Genomic DNA, 19209 nt, shown 5'->3' with positions numbered 1-19209 from the left:
GGGTAGGTGGAGTTGCACAAGTAGAACTGCACATCATCAGCTGCGTAGGTACGGGGCAGTGAATGGGCAGAAGCTTGCTCCCCAACCCTCACCCTGCTCCTGTGCTCAGTGAAGTGCAATGGAAGACAATGAGTTACTTCTGAGTAGACATGCTTAGCCAACACAACACCTCTCCTTTCTCGTTGGGATAAGGGTCATTTGGGGGCGATCAGCTTTTAAAATCGTTACAGTCCTCTGTACCTTCTTCCGTAAGAGTGGAGATTTAAAACAGCAGGCTTGCTCCCTGCCTCTCTCCCTACCTGCAGTGAAGTGCAATGGAAGACAATTAGTTACTTCCAAGTAGACATGTTTAGCCAACACCTCTCCTCATGTCCACCTTTTCATGATGCAACTTTCCCTTTCACCTGTCAGTGCTGTTCCCCCCAGCCCATGCTACATGGGCCTACCCTGGGGGGCAGTTGGTTTAGAATGCAACACCCACATTACCTAGTGTTTAGCTACAAGGAATATTTAACACTTGTTTTATATGACCTTCACTGGTTGCTGATTTGTTTCTGGGTTAAATTCAAGATGCTGGTGCTCCCCTTTAAAACCCTTCATGCGGCTTTAGGACCTTTTACAGGGCTAAGGATCCTTGAAGAAGCATCTTCTTTTTCATGCTTGTTTATTTATTGAATATATAAATCACAACCTCTGTCTACCAGGCAGCTGGGCTGACAATGTAAAATTTGAGAGTAGCATGAAAATTAAAATTGACGAGAGACATAAAGTATGCAGCATTAAAAGCCCAGCAGAAGAGAACAGTCTTGATTACCCATCAAAGCAAAGAAGGACCCAATCCCATCTCTCATTCTTTGAGATCTAAGGATGAAAACTTATTGGCAATTCTACCATCTATCAGGTTAGTGGCCACTGCCAAATGGTCTTTTTCTTTGGTGGCCCCAAACACTGGAATCAGTTGCCAAGTTGGTGTGAGAAATTCAGAAAATTGGTTCTTTGAAATAAGCTCTCAAGACCTTTCTCTTCAGAGAAGCCTTTTATAACTAAGATATTGTTTTAATGCCAACTCTGTGTGCTCATCTGACCCTGTATTAATTTGTCCTGATGTTTTATTATTGGGGGGGCACACTGATGCCTGTGGGCACCACGTTGCCTTCCCCTGCTTTAAACCATTTATATACCGCAATGTGGTCAGTCCACTGAGTAGAACATTGTCATCTCCTCCATCATTTCCTGCCTGTCTAGCTCAATTTGCTGAAGCTGTGTTTCTCTTGCAAACTGTAGGTGGAGTGGGCAGCAGCTGGACTTCTGGCCCTTGGTTTGAAAAAGGGCGACCGACTGGGAATGTGGGGTCCCAACAAGTATGAATGGGTCCTAATGCAATTTGCCACCGCCCAGGCAGGAGTCATCCTGGTAAGTTCATACTGTTTATAAACAGCTGGGTGGTTAGTTGGGAGGTAAATCCAAAGGCTCCCTACAGAGGTGTGATGCTAGGGAAGGGAACTTGCATATTCAGAGAATGTTCACAATGCACTTTATACTATCACAACTACACACACCTATAGATTCAGTGTATAAAAGTGTTTGCATTTGGGTTGAAAATAACCACACTCTAGGAATAATTTAGCTTCCTGTTTTGCCAGGTGAAGAATTGTGTAAAATTCAAATGCTCTTTACTAATATATATTAGTCCAATAAAAAGCTGTAATTTATCTAAAACTAATTTCATACATGCCACTAATATTGCTTTTGAGCCTCTGTCATAATGTATCTGACTGTGTGTGTGTGTGTGTGTAAAACAGAATGCAATTCTAAATGTGCTTATATCAGAATCAATAGATGCCCATTCATGAAGGTGGCTATCCAATTGCATTTCAACCTTACTGCAGTTTTTGTGCCGCTTGTGTACACAGGGAGCTCTGTCTGAAGAGCATATTTGGTCCTTCACTCACTATTTTCCATGAAGTTACATGAGTTGGAATGGCTTGTTTTACATTTTAACTTCTCTTCCCTATATAGAAATACCTTTTAGTCACTATTTAGGCATCATGTTTTAACAGTTAGAAAATTATGCCACAATGTTTTTGCCTCTGCAACAATGGATTCCATTGCAATACATGCCCTGCCCTCTAAAGGAAATATATATGTAATAATAGTACATGGGTACCTCCCTCTCTTAAATGCCCATGATCATGTAACTGGAAATGTACTCCTTAATTGCCTGTCTGCTTCACCTCTCCCTCCCACCTCATTTTGCTCCTCTATTTTCAATAAAGTCTAAATTGTGATGATATAATGACAAGAGCTGTAGGCAGGCCAGAAAAACAAATTCTATCAACTCAAAACAATGCTTCAGTTATTGTCAAATGCATCCCTTAGGAACCACAGACATGAGAATTTTGCTGCTCAACTAAGAATTGGATATGGGGATCATGCTCACTAGTACCTGCTAAATAGGGAGGCTACCCCAGTGTACGTGTCTTGCAGTGTTCCCCTCACTGTTAAACACATGTTGATTGAGTGTCCATGTTTTTCAACTACTCACCAAATGTTTCTACGCATCCAGCCCCCTAGGTGAGAGAGTGGGGAGCCTGTAGCCTTCCAGATGACAGTCTAGAACGCCCATCATTCCTGACCATTGGCCATCCTTGCTGGGGCTGATGGGAATTGGAGTCCAACAACTGGAGGACTACAGTTTCCCCTGCCCTCTGATCTCGATGATGTGGGCCTGGCTTAGTTTCTGAGTGAAGCTGTTAACTGATGTGCTTTCTTCAATGAGGAGAGGTGGGTGACCACTAGGGAGATGGGCTTTTGAAGGTCCCACAATGCAGCATAAACAAGTCGGGGAGGTCCTTCCTTCTCATGCACTAGATGGAGGGGCTGTGGTGATATTTACCCTGGGAAAAGCATAACTTGACCAGTGATAATGCATATCAATGGACACAGAAGAAGATTTCCAAGATAGTATTAATGTGCTTTAAAAGGCACGTGGTTTTAACCTAATTTCTCTATATTATTTGGAGCCAATACTAGAAGATGTATGATATCTCTAGCCAAGTTATCATTAGGTTAGATAAAGAGTTGTGTTCAATGGAGTTCCATTTGTACTGGAGATAGGGAGCTGATCTTTAACATTTCCTCTTTCCCTGTGCAGCCCCCTGAGCCCTTCTGAAAAGATGCTTCAGAGGGTTGATAGACCTCCCCGCAGAGCCATGCAAAAGGTGGTGTGTGTGTGTGTATGTGAAGGCTGCAAGGGGAAGAACGAATTTAGAAGGATCACCTACCTACCCCCTTCCTCCAGTGGAAGGCTTCCGCTGGGTCTTGATGTCTTCTGTGAACACAAGGAGCCCTTCCATTATCAGAACAGCCAATCTAGACTCAACACAATGTCTCATGTGATTAGCAGATACGACATCTGATCTTATCATCTCTTTGCATTTTCAGGTTTCTGTGAACCCAGCATATCAATCCCATGAGCTGGAGTTTGTGCTGAAGAAGGTATGACAGATCTGCTGCAGGCAGAACTACTTGATTCCATCCACAGCATTTCTGAAAATGTTTGATACTATAAAAATGCTTGGGATAGCAACTTGATTTGGAGGAAAGTATAGAAACAAGCAACTAAAACAATGATTTTGGAAAGGCTAAAGTGTTCAGAGCTTTTTAATTTAGTAAAAAAAAAAAGTAACCAAAGGGAATGGGAAATACAGTTAATTCTTGTTCTGTCGCCCTCCGTCCCCTTCTCTCTTATAATCATACTGAGGACATCAAAATGAAACATTTCTTCACACACAGCAGAATTAACCATTGTCTGGTGATGGCAACTAGCTGAGATGGTTTTAAAGAATGATAAGACAAATTCATGGAGGACTGGGCTGTTGACAGTGATTAGCCATGATACTCAAATGGAACATCCATATTTAGAGCATTCTACCTATGAATACCAGATAATAAGCAACAGGGGAAGACGCTCATCACTCCTTGTTTGCAAACTTCTCGTTGGCAGATGCTGGAAACAGAATGCCAGACTCGATGGCTCTTTGGTCAGATCCAACAAGGCAATTCTTACGTTTTTAAAGTTTAAGTACTTTGCATAAGCATCTGTAGAATTAGGAGTAGGCAATTTTTCTAGAAAAATTAAGAATAACTCATACATCTTCTCACCGAGATAGTGCTAGTACTTTGTGTGTATCGAAGGACAGTGGCTCATATGTATCATCGCAAAAAGGACCTTGGGGTTCTCCTTGGAAGGTTAATGTTTCTGTTTGATGTAGACAAATGAGAAGCAGCTGCTTAGAGGCTAACACAAGCAAAGATCTATATTGTAGCAAATTCCAAAGTTTATCACTGGAGTTGCAAGCAGGTGATAAGTAGTGACTAGCAAGTAGTGAGTTGCTAGTGCTGTGCTGGAAGGGATAGAGACGTCCAAAGTAAGCTCTATAATGTGGGAGTCACTTGCTTGTCTCAAAGTTTCCTGAACAATATAGATAATTGCCATGCAGCGAGACTTTGTCTGACTAGGCCGTTCCAGTTCCTTATCCCTAATAATGTGAGATTAAATCTATTAAGTGTCTTGTGAATAAAATCAATCCTGCCAGGATTAAAAAGCCTCTTTCACCTGCCTTTCTTGTTTAGCTTCAGAGCTGAATGACTAAAACTGTAATACAATAAGAGATGAAATACAAATACTGCAGTACATGTTCCCATGTTACAGACCCACCCTTCTGCTTTCCCTTGCTGTGGGAGAGGCTTTCGAAGCAACAAGGAAAGCATTTTCCTTGTTGCTTTGCAACCTTGCAGTTTCAGCTTCAGAATGTGTTTTATTTGTTCATTTACAGTTCCCCATCCTTCATGTTTTCCCTATTGGTTTCTTTGCTAGCTGTAAAGTGCACATTTAATGCTTAGTTGCCAACTCTGCTTTCCCAGAGTGCTACAGTGCTGAACTGCAGGAATCATAAGTGGCACAAGATCTGGAATGTAGATTGGGTCAGTCAGATTCATCAATGGCCTCTTCCACGTCCTGTAGTGCAGCACCATTTCTGGTGCTCTGGGAAAGCAGTAGAATGGGCAGGTGTGTTTTATTGTGCTGCTAGATATAATAGCAAAGAACTTGCTGTTACTTTCTCAATGCAGTTTTTCTCTGTCCATACACTTGAAGTAGGATGCCGAATGACAAATTCAAGATTGGGAGGTGTATGCACTCTGCTCGTAGGCTGCAAACGTATGCACACCCACTTGGGAATAAGTCCCATTGAATTCAGTGGGATTCATTGCTAAGTAACCATGCATACACTTAAGGTTTTAGGCTGCAATCTGTGCATACTAACTTCGGAGCAAGTCCCATTCAGGACTCTTGTGTTTTTTTGTTTTTGCTACCTCTTTTTAATATAAGGCACAGCTGCTTTCTTGGTTTGTTTTGATACATTTCTTCCTGATCTCATAAGCCAAATGTGCTGCCGCTCTTTGCTGATAGCACACTATGATATTTACTTATAATATAGACCAACTGTTTAGGCTTGGTGGTCGAGACATACCTGCTGTATTGCAGAAGACTGAAAGAAGGGAGCATTCTATCCCTCCTAGTGCAACGGTTCTGTAAATTAATAGGTTGTGTACTGATAAAGTGCTCTTCTACCAAATCAGACCCTTGGTCCATCTAGCTCAGCATTGTCTACACTGGCAGCGTCAGTCCAAAATTTCAGAAAGAGGTATTTCCCAACCCCATCTGGAGATGCCAGGAATTGGAGTTGGGACTTTTTGTATGCAAAGCATTTGTTCTACCATTCAGATATGAACTTTCTGTTATCTATTTCACATTTATTTAAACTATTTTTATCTCATTGCTCAACCAAACAAAGCTCCTGGAAGTATGAAGCATAGGGGTTACAGTGCCAAGTGCAGGGAAAAAGCTGATCAGCAAGTAATGTTAAGGGCCAATACATGCCCATTCCTGTGGCTTTGTGTGTGAATGCTGCACCATGCTCAGTGAGTAACAATAGGGAATTCTCCTTGCTGTTTCCTCTGTGATCTGACACTATTTTACAGGCTGACTTGTACCCCCCCCCCGTTTTTTTTTGGCCTTATGTGTGTGTCTCTCTCCTAGGTTGGCTGCAAAGCACTGGTATTCCCTATGCAGTTTAAAACACAGAAATACTATGAGATCTTGAAGCATGTTTGCCCTGAGTTGGAACAATCTAGTCCAGGAGCTTTAAAGAGCAAGAAGTAAGTGCTTAAACTGTGCCTTTGCTCACTGGCCTCTTCCAAGGTGAAGTCTTATGCACTGTTTTTATTTTGGCAAGCTGCCAGAATAAGAGGCCACACAATGACTCAAAGGAACAATGGGAACAGGAGAGGAGGGCTTTCTGATTTCCTGACTTGATGCAGTATGCCACAGGGGAACAAGACATCTTTAAAGATTGTCTCAGTTCTGTCCCTTTTCCCCCCTTTCTAATATTTTCTTCTACCCGATTGTAGCCGCCAGAGGCAGTGGTGCAGAGAACACAAGAATACCCTGAGTCAAACTTCAGGCCCATTTAACCCACTATGGTATATTATGATTGGCAGTGGCTCTCCAAGGTCTTAGGCAGATGCCTTTTCCAGTCCTTCTGTATGTGATCTTTTGACTGAAGATATACAAAATGTGCCCTAACACTGATCTATGGCCCTCCCTCAAAGCAGCATTAATGCTCCCAAGCAATGCGTGTGCATACTCTGTGATTTCTTAGACCACTTTTCAGATTAATTTTTTTTATTTAAGAGATTTTAAATGTTACAAAACACTCTTCACATGTGTACCTAATTGACAAACAATTTTTGACAAAACGCAACAAATAATGAGCAAACAGCTTCATTTTCTGCTACAATATTTCTTGTTGAAAATTTTATCTTGGTGTAGCAATGTTTCAGTGTATAATAAAAGGTTCCCATTGACCAAGTAGTGTAGTTCGGGCTCAATTTGTACCATTCTGTACACATTTATAACAGGTAAATATATTCATTAATGAGGTCTGTCAATGCCAGGCACTCTGTTGTAGGTAGTGTGCTGCCAGCAGGATTTGTGCTGTTACCAATTAGTTGCCTACTGGAATCCTATGGGGTTTTTGCACACACAGTTTCATGTAGCCAAGCAGAATGACTGACAGACTTAATGGAATGTTATAACCAATTTTACTTTGATTGTCAGAATATCAAAGCCAGACCTCTTGAATTTTGTCTCCCCCCTTCCCCCCCAAACCACCATTCCACACCCACAACATAGAAAAGGAGCATTGGGCTGCAATCATATGGTCCCAGGGAGGGTGTCCCAGGGGACATAGGATTTGCCAGATCTCTCCTCTGAGGTCCACCCCTGGAGGGGGAGATCTGACCTCAAATTCTCCCCCAGGTGCCACAGACACTTCTGTGGTGGTTCCTTTTTGACATTGGAACTCTGACTTCAGGAAGGGGCAAAAGGGGGTGTGCCAAGTTCTACAGATCCGCAGCTCTCCCGGCTCCTAATCCAGCTGATGATCTATCTACACCAGCCCTAGAATATATCAGTGGGAGGGAGTTTGTGAAGAAGAAAAAAATGGCCCAGGAGAAAAGGGAAAAAAAGCAGAATTGCTCCTTCACCTCTCTTTAACCCTGCTGGGCTCATACCAGCGGGGCTTTGGATTTGTTGGGGGCTCCGATGTCAGAGGTATCTGTAATGGCAGGTAGGAATACTCTGCCTTGGTGATATGGACAACTATTGCCAAGGAAAGCTGAGAGGACAATCTGTGTGTATACTGTATAAGCATCTGACATGCATGAACTTTGGAATCACAACCAGTGTTTTTTTAAAACTATTTATCAGTTTCCAAACAGATAAAAGAGACCTGCTAAAACCGTGTAGTCTATTCTAGTGTATTCCCCAAACTGCTGCCAACTCCATTTTAGGATAGCCAGAATTGGATTTCTCCAATGGCAAACCATTACAATAGGGTGTAGATATCATTTCAAACAATGTTGGAACAAGTTCCATGCATAATTGAATGTTGTTAGAATGCTATGTAGTTAGTAACCCTTGTTTTGCTTTTTTTGTCAACATAGAATCATGAATGGAATTGAGGACTGGTTAAATTTAAGGAATTTTTATAGCACTGCTTGGATTATTCATTTCACAACCATTAGTAATCTTTAGACCACTCAGGAATTATAAATAAGAATGCTTCCCATGCCTTTCTTTGGAATTTGCCCTGGACAGTGCATTATACTCTCAGCTTCACACAGATGGAAACTCTTTTCCTACCTCTATCAACCATACCAGATCCAAACGTCCATGGAAGATCTCTTCCAGAATTGCAACAGCAACTGCCATAAAGTGTTGCATTTCAGGCTTAATATTTATGCTATCTGGAGCTTCCAGATCTTTGCCACATGTTCTTGACAGCCAAGATTTCAAACAGACAAAACACAGCATGGATTTAATATACAACTTGATGTAATGTATATTCTGAAACACATGGTGGTTGGGTGCTTGGCTAGTATAGCCAAATACAGATGGCCATTTGTCCAAGTGATAAATGTAACCACTTGGGTTGCCTTTTGTGAAAGAATGGGTCACTTATAATTCCACCAATAATATAATCCCACCGCAGGACACCAGATGTGAAATATTTGTGCACTTATATTCCATAGCTGCCACCATATGTTGAAAAATTGGCAATGGGGTTTCTTTAAATCCCGCTGAAACTGTCACCAAACCATGGAAGCTCTAGCTTCCAATCCTTCCTCTGAATATATTATAAATGTACTTTAATTCCTTATCTTTTAAATTCCACTGCCACCATAAGCTCTCCCTCTGGTCCTGGACTCACTGAAACAATGCAAGGTCTCTCAGCTGTCACTCAAACCCTCAGCTTCTTGGGACTGATGCTCTCTTTGGCAGGCTCGCTGCAGCCAAGATGATATCACAGGTGTCTGTGACGTCTTCCTACTTCCTGAGGAGAGCTGCCTGCTGCTGTCACTCCAACCAGAAGCCATCCTGGAGAACTGCCTCAGAAGTTTTCCTTTTTCTGGCTAGCTCTCACAGCTTCCCCCTCCAGTTATCCCAGCTTATCTTCCTAGGCTGTTCTTCCTTTAGCTGTTACGTCTGCCAATCACCAGACCACACGCTTCCACTATCTCTGGACTGCTCCAACTGACCATTTTTATACTGTTTCAGTCAGTACTGACCAATGACCTACAATTCCTCAGCATCTGTCAGTTCATTGGCCTATAACTATGAGTCAATGAAAGACAATAGAATGTACATAAACGACCTATCGAAACTTGACCTTTTGAATCCTGTTGTCTAGTTTATAAGCTGACAGGACTAACTGTGAACCACTAAGGTCATAATAGCTTCTTTGTAGCAACTGACAAGATATAGGGTGCCTTATTTAAAGGTAGAACAAAGTACAATTTAGGCTTCAGCAGAGTTGACCTTTTCACTTCTCACTGTTATTGTAGTTTACAAGTGGGCATAGCCTTTCAAAACCCATTCTTATTTTTATATTAATAATACATTTCACCTCAAACAAGTGATTGAGATTTGTACTACTCCACTTCCTCCCCATTTTTTCTGTTGTTGTGCAGATATGTGGTAAAACTTTCATCACTACTTGACATAACAATACAAAAGACTGGCTTTCCCAGCTGGTTATATAAATGGTGGGTTTGCATGTCACTTTAAGCCATAGTGGTTTATAAGCTACTCACAGTAGCTTATTTGGAAAATAAGCTACTGTGATCCCTTACATGATTGGACAAATGAGCTACACAGAGCAGGTTGTTACCCCCCCCCGCGCCCCTCCTCCCTCTTTAGTCCTGCCCAACCAGGATGGTGTCCCAGCTTCTTCTATGCCGAATACCATTTCCCACCAACCCTTGTGCTGCAGCTATGACACGTTCTTTCTCCGATTGGCTGGCTGCGTGCTAGGGAGCATCTTCTGTCTCTGCCTTGTTGCCGCCAATCTCACCCCAGCATTGATCCTTACCCACTTCCCAGCCCCCCGCATCACGCCATGCGAGCCGCTCTGCAACGCTCCCCACCACCCCAGTCCCCAGCCAGATTTCGATGTTTTCCCCTTCCACCCTGCCCACCTGCACCCCCACCGCCATTGCCCAACACATGGTGCTCCCTGCCTCTCCTCACACTACTGTGGTGGTCTGTAGCATGGCCATCCATAGAACCAAAATTTTCTCTCGGCGTTCAGCCATTCTGATTTAGGGAGTTTCTTGTTCCTTTCACAGAATATTTTAGGGCTTTTTCATAAGATATTCTTCACATTGTAGACCAAAAGATCAGGAAGGTTGCGCACTTTTCTGCTTGCCACTGCAGCTGTGCCTTTAACAGTATCTTGATGTGCAAACATCAGCAGTTACTTATTATCTCCATGATGAGAAATTATTTGTTTGCTGGTTTATTCATGCCATGCTGCTCTTAGATGCATAAGAGCAGGCCAGGCTTTTTCCTCTTAAGCGGTTGGCAATCTGCCTTAAAAATGTTTAAGGACTGTCATGTAATTCCTATTCCAACTGTATTTTTCGCTTGATTTTTAACAGCCGGATTTCCATGCTTCTCCCTTCCTCCCTGTCCAACTACACCCCTGCTGTCACCACCCCACCCAACCTGCGGTGCTCCCCACCTCTCCTCGCGCTGCCCTTTCCCCTGCCCGCCCACACCAAAAAAGTGGCAGTGGCTCTAAACCCTTTGAAGATTGCAGAAACGGGACAGAGTTTCATACACAGGCTTCCATTGTGGGGAGGTACCTGAGGCAGAACTAAAACCCTGCATGGCTATGCCTCTCCATGGAAAACATGGGGGTTTGACACTTGGGAAGTTTGCAGAGTGCACCGCTGAGGGAGGGGTAAAGATGAAGACAGGCAGAGAGGCAGTCTGTTGCTAGACAGATCTCAGAAACAGATTGCCCGAGAGGAGCAGAGTGGCGGCAGTGGTTTTGACTGCTCTTGCCAGGAGACTCTGTAGGTGATCTGTTTAAACCACTGTGGAGTGCCAGATGACACAATAAGCCATTATGGTTAAAATAAACTTCACTGCAGACCATGGCTTATCAGGGTGGCTTACTTTGGCCACATAAACCACCATGGTTGGGGAAGACCACTTGCAGACAACATGATAAACCATCATGACTAATTCAGAAAAATAAACCATTGTGTCATGCAAACCTAGCCAATATGGCAGCCTTCCTCAACCTGGTGCCCTCCATATGTGATGGACTGCCATTCCCATCATTCCTCGTCAGCATGGCCTTTTGGTAAATAGTTGTCTGTATTCCTCCAATTTCTCTTCAAAATCCCAGAGTGAGCATTACCATCTGCTCACTAGGGTGATATTTCTTGTTGTCATTGTTATAAATGTAAATGGGGCTTTAAAAAAATCAGCTCCCTACCCTTAGGACCTTGCTTTTGACTGCATATTCCCAGGCTTCTCCTTGCAGTGCAAAGAACTGAAATCTCATCTTCTCCACAAGGAGAAATTAGAATCACATTATCTCATTATGGCAAGTGAGCCTTCCTAATCAGGCCAAGTTTCATATGTCAAGGCGATTCAAATGCTGATTTGGCCTGTACCCAGGGACTTCTTCCATTTTCCCTTCTTACTGAGCAGACCTTCTTTTGTATCAGGTTACCAGACCTTTCTGTGGTCATCAGTGTGGACTCCAAGCTGCCTGGAACATTCTCAATGGACGATGTGATGCAGGCTGGAGACAGCAGCCACCAGAAACAGCTACAGGACATACAGAAGACGCTGGACTACAAAGAGCCCATCAACATCCAGTTCACTTCAGTGGGTATCAACTGTACTTTTCCTAGTGTCCAAAGAATGCAGGCCATAATGGTCAGAAATAGGTGTAGGCTTTGCTCAAGAAGCTTAAAGCTGATGCTTTGAATCACTTGTACAAAAATGTTCATCTATATTTGCATAAATTTCTTTTTCTGTGGATTTTTTAAAAAAGGAATAGTTGCTTGTTTTGTTTTTTTGCAGAATCTGGAATATTTTGGCAGTACCTGAAATGATGAAATAGGGCATGTGGCTGTATTAAGACCAAAAGGATTATTAGCTGTGGGATGGGAGAGGTAGCTACACAAGGCATGGAAGTTCTAGCTTCCTGGACACTTCAGTGCCTGTCCAAATTTTCTTTTTGTCCTCTACATTTTCATAGCTTATATTTTACTTACATCTTCATGCCCTTGAAGTTTGTAGTTAGCAGAAACTTCCATAGCAGCATCTCATTCTAGCGTCCAGAAGTGAAATACAGGCAGGGGACCATCCCATGTGATATGAACTTAGTACACTGCCCTGGAATAAGAAGATAATGCAGGCAGCTTACCACTTGGCCACCAATGAATTCCTGCTGCATTGGGTTTTTTGTATCTCTAAAGAGCTATAATAGGGCCTTCTCCCCTGGCTGGAGACCCATCAGACTCAAATCCTGATTAACATCTGGAAACGTACATTCTTGATTGGCTTTTTGATATTTGGGCCATGGGTCCATACTTCGTTTCACTGGTCTGTACCTGTTTCCTGCCTGTTTCAGGATCAATGTTGCCCCTTTCTTTCTCACCTTCCTGGGACTCGTATCACCTGTCCCCTTCCCTTAATTTCTCTTACAATTCTACCCTTCCCTTCCCTTCCCTTCCCTTCCCTTCCCTTCCCTTCCCTTCCCTTCCCTTCCCTTCCCTTCCCTTCCCTTCCCTTCCCTAGAACTGTACTGCTTCCCATTCCCTTTCCAGCAATTTTTTTTTTTTAAACAACTCTCTGCATGGATTGGTATTCAGGACAGGTCTCTTGCCTTTCTGAAACCCAAGTAGGCCCTGGATTATTAGAGTTGTTCATAGTTGAGATCTTATTATAGTACCTCAATTTAAAGCAATTTAGATATTACTTTTAAAGTATTGTAATCAACCCCTGACTGTGTGGATGTTTCCAGGCAAGGCTTTTATTGTGCAATCGCCCCGCTTCATTCACAGAATTTTAGGGGGGTTCAACTTATAGTCCTCTTGTGTTTTCCCACTTCTTCCATCTTTTTCCTTTACTGAAGAATATCTGTCAAGGAGGAAAAGATGGAATGACACAATTACTTTTGATAGAGTAAGATCTGAATGACTAAATACATTCTCTCTTTCCTGCAGGGAACAACAGGAAGCCCCAAAGGGGCCACACTTTCTCACTACAACATTGTGAATAATGCAAACCTGATTGGTGTAAGAATGCGAGTCAGTGAAGGGGTAAGTCTTCTCAGTCCATTCGTTGATGTTGAGGGTGGAAGCACTAGCTGTAATGAGCAACGTTATTTTCCCCAAAGAATGTGAGAGGAGTTTTTGTTGTAATGTGGAATTATCCAACACCACCCCATCCTGTTTTCCATCTTTTTTAGAGGCACTGTCTGAAAATTTTCAAGGCCTTTGCTACAAATTTGAGGATTAGCAATCTGGATTTTTGTTTAAATAAAGGAAGGTACAAGGAAATATGCCACCACATTCTAGATTCCTAGGCCTTTTGCTATATACATAGGGTGAATGTTGCACATTCCTATCCTATAGAAATGATATAGAAGTTACAAATTGTCTAATTCTGGGATGTTTTCCACTTGGAAGTTCTTGTCTAATGATGGAGGTTTAACATTACCTGGAAGGTTAGGAATAGAAGAAATATAGCCTTTCAACATGCAGTTTCCTCACAACCACCCACTGTCCCATCCATGCAACTCAAACTATCACCCAAATCTCCTGCTGTCATTAATCTGGTCTATGTGGCAAAGAGCTGTGAAAATGGTTAAGATGAGTCTACTCATGTCTTTATTTGCTTTGATCCTAGAATGCCCGTTGTTGTCTTCCTGTCCCTCTGTACCACTGCCTGGGGTCTGTGGCAGGCTGCGTGGTGATGGCTATTCATGGTGTGTCTCTTGTCTTCCCATGTCTCAGTTTTGATGCAAAAGCCACACTGAAGGCACTGGACCATGAAAAGTAAGCGAAGGCTCAAGCTAAGTTCCAGAAAGATTTAACTGTGTATTAATATTTGTCAGGACAATCCTTATTTTGTGTCTCTACGGACATGTGGCCCCAGCTTCTGGACCATTCCCATCTCTGTTGAGACAGACCTATAGTATCTTGGTCTCACCATTGTGTAGATCAAGTCATTGTCGTCCTGAGGTGTCTACTTAGCATCTCTTTCCTCCCCTACATACTGTGTAATCAGTCAGAAATTCATGCCTGTCATATAATATCAAAGCCTTATTATTAAGGAGTAAGGTTTGAGGTCACTTAGCCATTTGATATTACATAAGGAAATCATCCCTCATGGAGCATCGTATTTATTTGATTTGATTTTTTGCCCTCGGAATTACAGTATCCCTGAGGTTATTTGTACTTTCATATTTCACAAAATCTACTTGTTAGCTAAAAAAATGGGAAAATCCTGAACAATTTGGAAAAAATAACTCCCCCTCTTGCTAGATTTTCCAAATATCCCTAGGAAAAACAGGTGCGTTAAAAAAAAAAATCTGTTCTCCCCCGGTCCCATTTTTTCTGTTTTTACCCCAGGTTGATGTTACCTTCACATCTTTAAACTGTGCTCTAGCCAAACACATCACAGCTTGCAGTTGGTTCATAATGTATAAAAATCCAATATCACGTGGCTGAGATGATAGTAACTTTTCCTGTGAGGTGATAGGAACTTTTGGGAGCCCATGAAGCTGGGGGGATTATTTCAGATGGGCTGGGTCAACAGGCAATATGCATGCTGCATTTGAGAACTCATTTTCCATGACACTTGGAAAACATTTTCCCACATTTACAAGGAAAGAATGCTTAAGCTTGATGGTAAAGTTGAACTGGAGATTGTATCCCCACAGTCCAAACTGGATGGAGGGCGCAGTTGCTATTCTCATGCACTTACTTTGGCAACCTGTAATTCCTTCTTGTTATTTCAAGATGCACCCATCTACATGGCACTCCAACCATGTACATAGATATACTGGGTCAGCCTGATTTTGACAGCTACAATCTCTCAAATCTTCGGGGAGGTGAGTATAAGAACCCAAATGTAAAAATATTTAAACCGGAGTTGTTGCCTGATTTACTAGAAGTTCATTCCTAACCAATTTCTTTTAACTACTTAATTTAAATTTAAACACATGTATTTTATGAGCTATGAAAACCTAATGCGTGCCTTTTTGGGCTACTGAACACAGTTAGAGATGGCTTAACAATCTAATAAACAAAAGCTACTATATATGGTTAGAAGGAAAAAGTATCTAATACCTTATTTTTCATTTCCTATTATAGTAACTTAGCAGAACCAAAATAGCCCCCCAAATGTGCCTTAGTTTGCAATTTGATTCATTCAGATTTTCCCTCATCAGTTAGAATTGACCCCAACTATTTAAACCACTAAAGGTGCAATCCTATGCATGTTTAGACAGTAAAAAGGCCTACAACTCCCAGCATGCCCCAGCCATGTTGTTGAAAGAAGCAAATTTGTGTTCTACTCCCTCCATAGTACTGCCTGCATTTATCTTGTTCCTAAGTAAAGGGTGTTGTGAGAGTTTGAGCCTGGCTCAGAAATGAACTCCCAGCATTTTTAAAAGCCTACCTCAAACTATATGATGTTACCACATATTCACATACATGAGCAATTGAATAGAACAATGCAGCCAGCAGGATTCTGGCAGGAGAATCCAGGTGGCTTCTCGAGTAAGTAGGTTGGAAGACTAAATAGTTCGCATCAAGCACATTTTCTCTTATATTGCTTAATCACTGGAAAGTTTGTGTTGGCATTTTGCTATTTTTGTTCTTTGATCTACCATATGTTTTCAGCATCAGATTAAGTGTGTGTTTCTTTTGTTTTTATTTCTACATCTACCAGTGTGTGGCAGCAGATACTAGGCATACTGGAGAGCTGCATTCTGCATCCAGCTGTATGGAAGTGAATGGAAGTAGCCCCAAAGCAACCCTTTACAAACATAAGCGTTATGTTTCCAAGTTTTTTTCATCATCATCATTGGATTCTAGCAAGCTATAAATAGATATGTTGAGATTGTGCACCCTGTCATAATGGGGCTTTTTGAAATTCTCGACTCATTTGGAAATTCTCAAGGCTCATAAATTTCAGGGCTAGTAGTGGAAACCCTAAAGAACAAGGATGTGTTTAAAATGTACACTTGGTCCTTTAGAAGACTCTTCAAGGAAGCTATCCTGTTTATTGTTTTCCAGGAGTCATTGCAGGTTCGCCAGTGCCTCCTGAAGTCATGAAGAAGATCATCAAGAATATGAATATGCGGGAGATCGTGGTGAGTCACTTTTGGACTTTTGCTTGCATCATTTCCTCTAAACACTATGGTGTATACAGAATTATGGTTTCTCCGCGTGTGTGTGTGTGTGTGTATACCATGATGATTTGAAGGTATCACTTGCTTTTAAAATTGCCATTAAATATGGTAATTCACATGACTGAGCTGAGAACTGAAGGTATAGTTGAACGTTAAAGGAATGCAGGAACTGTAGGAACAGCTGGATCACTGGAAGGGAGTTAAGGGACAAGCTCTGTGGGAAGGGAATGATTTGCAATGACACATCCTGGTATTAGATTGATCTGAACCCCAAATTGAGCATTGTTTGTTTTTGTTACCATTTTATGTCACTAAGGATGCTCAAGGAATTTAAATAGTTGGTATTCTGATATGAATTGAACTTTGAATTTTGCACTTCTCTGCATTATGGCAGAGATTCTTTGAAAATGTAGAGTTATAAGCTGGTCTGAGGGCTGCCTTTTAAAAACATTCCCCTTTTTCTGCAAGTAATAGCCACTTCAGTGGGGTACAAATGCCCTGGGGGAGCCAGGAAATGTGATGACATGTCGTCCCTCCCAAGGACGTTATTTGGGAAAAAAGGAGCCTTGCTAGCAAGTGTGATAGGTTGTTGGATGTTTTAATGCCTATCCAGCCAATTTATTGGCATTCATACTTGCATTTTTGTGCGTACATGTACTCACCTTGCCTCTTACGTGAATTCCAATGCAATATACAGTATACTTACAGTTACTTACAGATGAACACTAGCTAACCAGAAGGCTTCATGTTGAGTATGAAGCTGGGGACTGCCTGTGCACATTTTAAGGTTTCATGTTTCCTCATACTCCTCCTGTGCAATCAGTAATGGAGAGCTCTCAGTGTTCATACTAGGGTTCCCCTTTAGTAACTTCTGGTGGTGATTTGGCAGCATGTATTCAAGTGAGGTTCTGTGGACTACTAAATGCTCTGAATTTCACCTGTCTGAAAAACAGATGTTTCCCCCTCTAACTTGAAGATTAGAGAGAAACAAATTTTGGCTTTGCCTGATGGCATTTATGTTTCTGTGCCAGAACACCTGTGGGAGAGAAACTGGTAAATATCACAGGCATAGCAATCATATATCAGCTCTCTTTGCTGGTGAAATCAGAATTCAGTTTAGCTTGTAGGAGACAATTACACACTCTTTCTCATACTCTGCAAAAAGTCTGTTGCACTGGGATCCCACACAGGAGTTGCACAAATATCACATATAACCTGGTGCAATGCTGGTATTAGATTAGGTACAAGACTGTGCTGTCATATTGTTTGGGCCCCTTGGGACAAATTTGTGATATTTATGAATATCCCAGGTTGCAACCCTGAGCTAATTGTTTGCCACAAGACTGAGCAGGTAGGCTGTGCTCCCATTTATTTGTTGATGCTAACGTGTTGCTTGACTTCACTCTCTCCAGTATGCCTGGTTTCAGTCTTGGAAAGAGCCAGCTCTGTATTTGAGAATAACATAACGAAGCTGGGGACTGCCTGTGCACATTTTCTATAACTACAAGACTATAATTAATGGTCAGGTGGCTGCAATTAATAATCTTGGGTGATGAGAATAGAGAGACACCACAAAAAAGCATTGCAGACTAGATTTGTACCAGAGAACATATACTGAGTGTCCCGGGCTGTGTTTCCACCAGTGATTTACTCCAACCTGGCTGAATGGCAAGGTCTTTGTGTTTCCATGACGTCGTGCCCATTCAGCCCCAGCGCCGCATTTTATCACTGTCAAACCGCTTCTTCTGGGACTGCTTATCATCCAACTTTTCCAGCTTACTGTGGCTCCATTACTGACCTGTTTCCACAATAGCACGGAGTCCGGTATCATAGTCCTGTCCGTGGGGCGTGTAGCCCAGCCTTTGTGGGTGTGTCACTCTGACCTCAGTGACCCAACCTTTTCCCTCCCTGTTTTCCAGAAGTTTCATCGTCATTTTGGAGCTGGATGCCAAGGGACCAACTTTTAAAACATCATTGAAAATAAGCACTAGAACACAGCCCATGGTCCTAGTCAAGGGGTGTTTTCTCCCATTGTGCTGAATGGGGCTTGCCCTCTCAGTGACCAAAGAAATGACAGAGAAGCCGCTCAATTGACAGGGCACATATCAAAGCCCTCAATTCTTGAAATGCGATTAAGCGCGATCTGGAGGCTTCGGTCCATTGCCTTAGGACGTAACTCCTTCACAGCTTCCCTATAGAGATCTTGTGCGTTAAAATGGGGGCTGGTTACAGTCTCTTTCCCACAACAAACCCATTAGTGTCTCCTCAGAAGTAACTCCCATTGCGGTAGATGAGGCTGAGATTCCCCCTCAATTGAAATGACACACATTAAAGCCCAATTAAATGCGTTTAAGTGAGGCTCCGATGAATTGCCTTAGGAAGAAAGTACTTCACAGCTTCATTATAGCTATCCTGCGGGTTACCATGGGGGCTGGAGTCTTTGTGTGTACTATTCTCTTTCCCAGAACAAACCCTTTAGTGTCTCCTCAGAAGTAACTCCCATTGTGCTGAATGAGACTTGCCTTTGAATGCCTACATCAGAATTTACAGCAATTCCCCCTCAATTGAAATGGCACACTTTTAAGCCCAATTCCTTAAATGTGATTAAGCACAATTGGAGGCTGCTTTCACTCTCTTTCCCACAACAAACCCATTACTGTCTCCTCAGAAGTAACTCCCCTTATGGTTAATGAGGTCCTCTGGGTTAAAATGGGAGCTAGTTTCCCTCTTTGTGTTCTCCCCCCCTTTCCCAGCAAAAGCATATGTGTGCCTACTCGGAAGTAACTCCCACTGTGCTCAGTGAGGCTTGTTCCTGAAATGCAGGTGCGTCTGGACTTTCAGGGAAAAGGAGAAG

At 42.3% G+C, this 19209-nt stretch overlaps 1 protein-coding gene across 4 annotated transcripts in view; it reads left to right on the top strand.

Moving 5' to 3' along the window:
- Positions 1–19209, top strand: part of ACSF2 (acyl-CoA synthetase family member 2) — a 72968-nt gene that overhangs the window by 16712 nt on the left and 37047 nt on the right. For all 4 annotated transcript variants that reach the window (XR_014788264.1, XM_084837960.1, XM_084837962.1 and 1 more), the window contains 8 exons: positions 1285–1413; positions 3445–3498; positions 6104–6222; positions 11650–11812; positions 13159–13254; positions 13844–13992; positions 14959–15050; positions 16240–16316. Coding sequence is in view for 3 of the 4 variants with exons in the window: in XM_084837960.1 (XP_084694086.1) it covers positions 1285–1413; positions 3445–3498; positions 6104–6222; positions 11650–11812; positions 13159–13254; positions 13844–13992; positions 14959–15050; positions 16240–16316 (879 nt within the window). In the remaining variant the exon portion in view is untranslated. The remainder of the gene's footprint in view (positions 1–1284; positions 1414–3444; positions 3499–6103; positions 6223–11649; positions 11813–13158; positions 13255–13843; positions 13993–14958; positions 15051–16239; positions 16317–19209) is intronic.

The sequence above is a fragment of the Heloderma suspectum genome, chromosome 2 (genome assembly GCF_057233095.1).
Source record: "Heloderma suspectum isolate Gila_16-S chromosome 2, 16-S_ref, whole genome shotgun sequence".
Lineage (NCBI taxonomy): Eukaryota > Metazoa > Chordata > Lepidosauria > Squamata > Helodermatidae > Heloderma > Heloderma suspectum.
The sequence above is the reverse complement of the archived record's forward strand: the minus strand, read 5'-3'. Positions and strand labels throughout refer to the sequence as shown.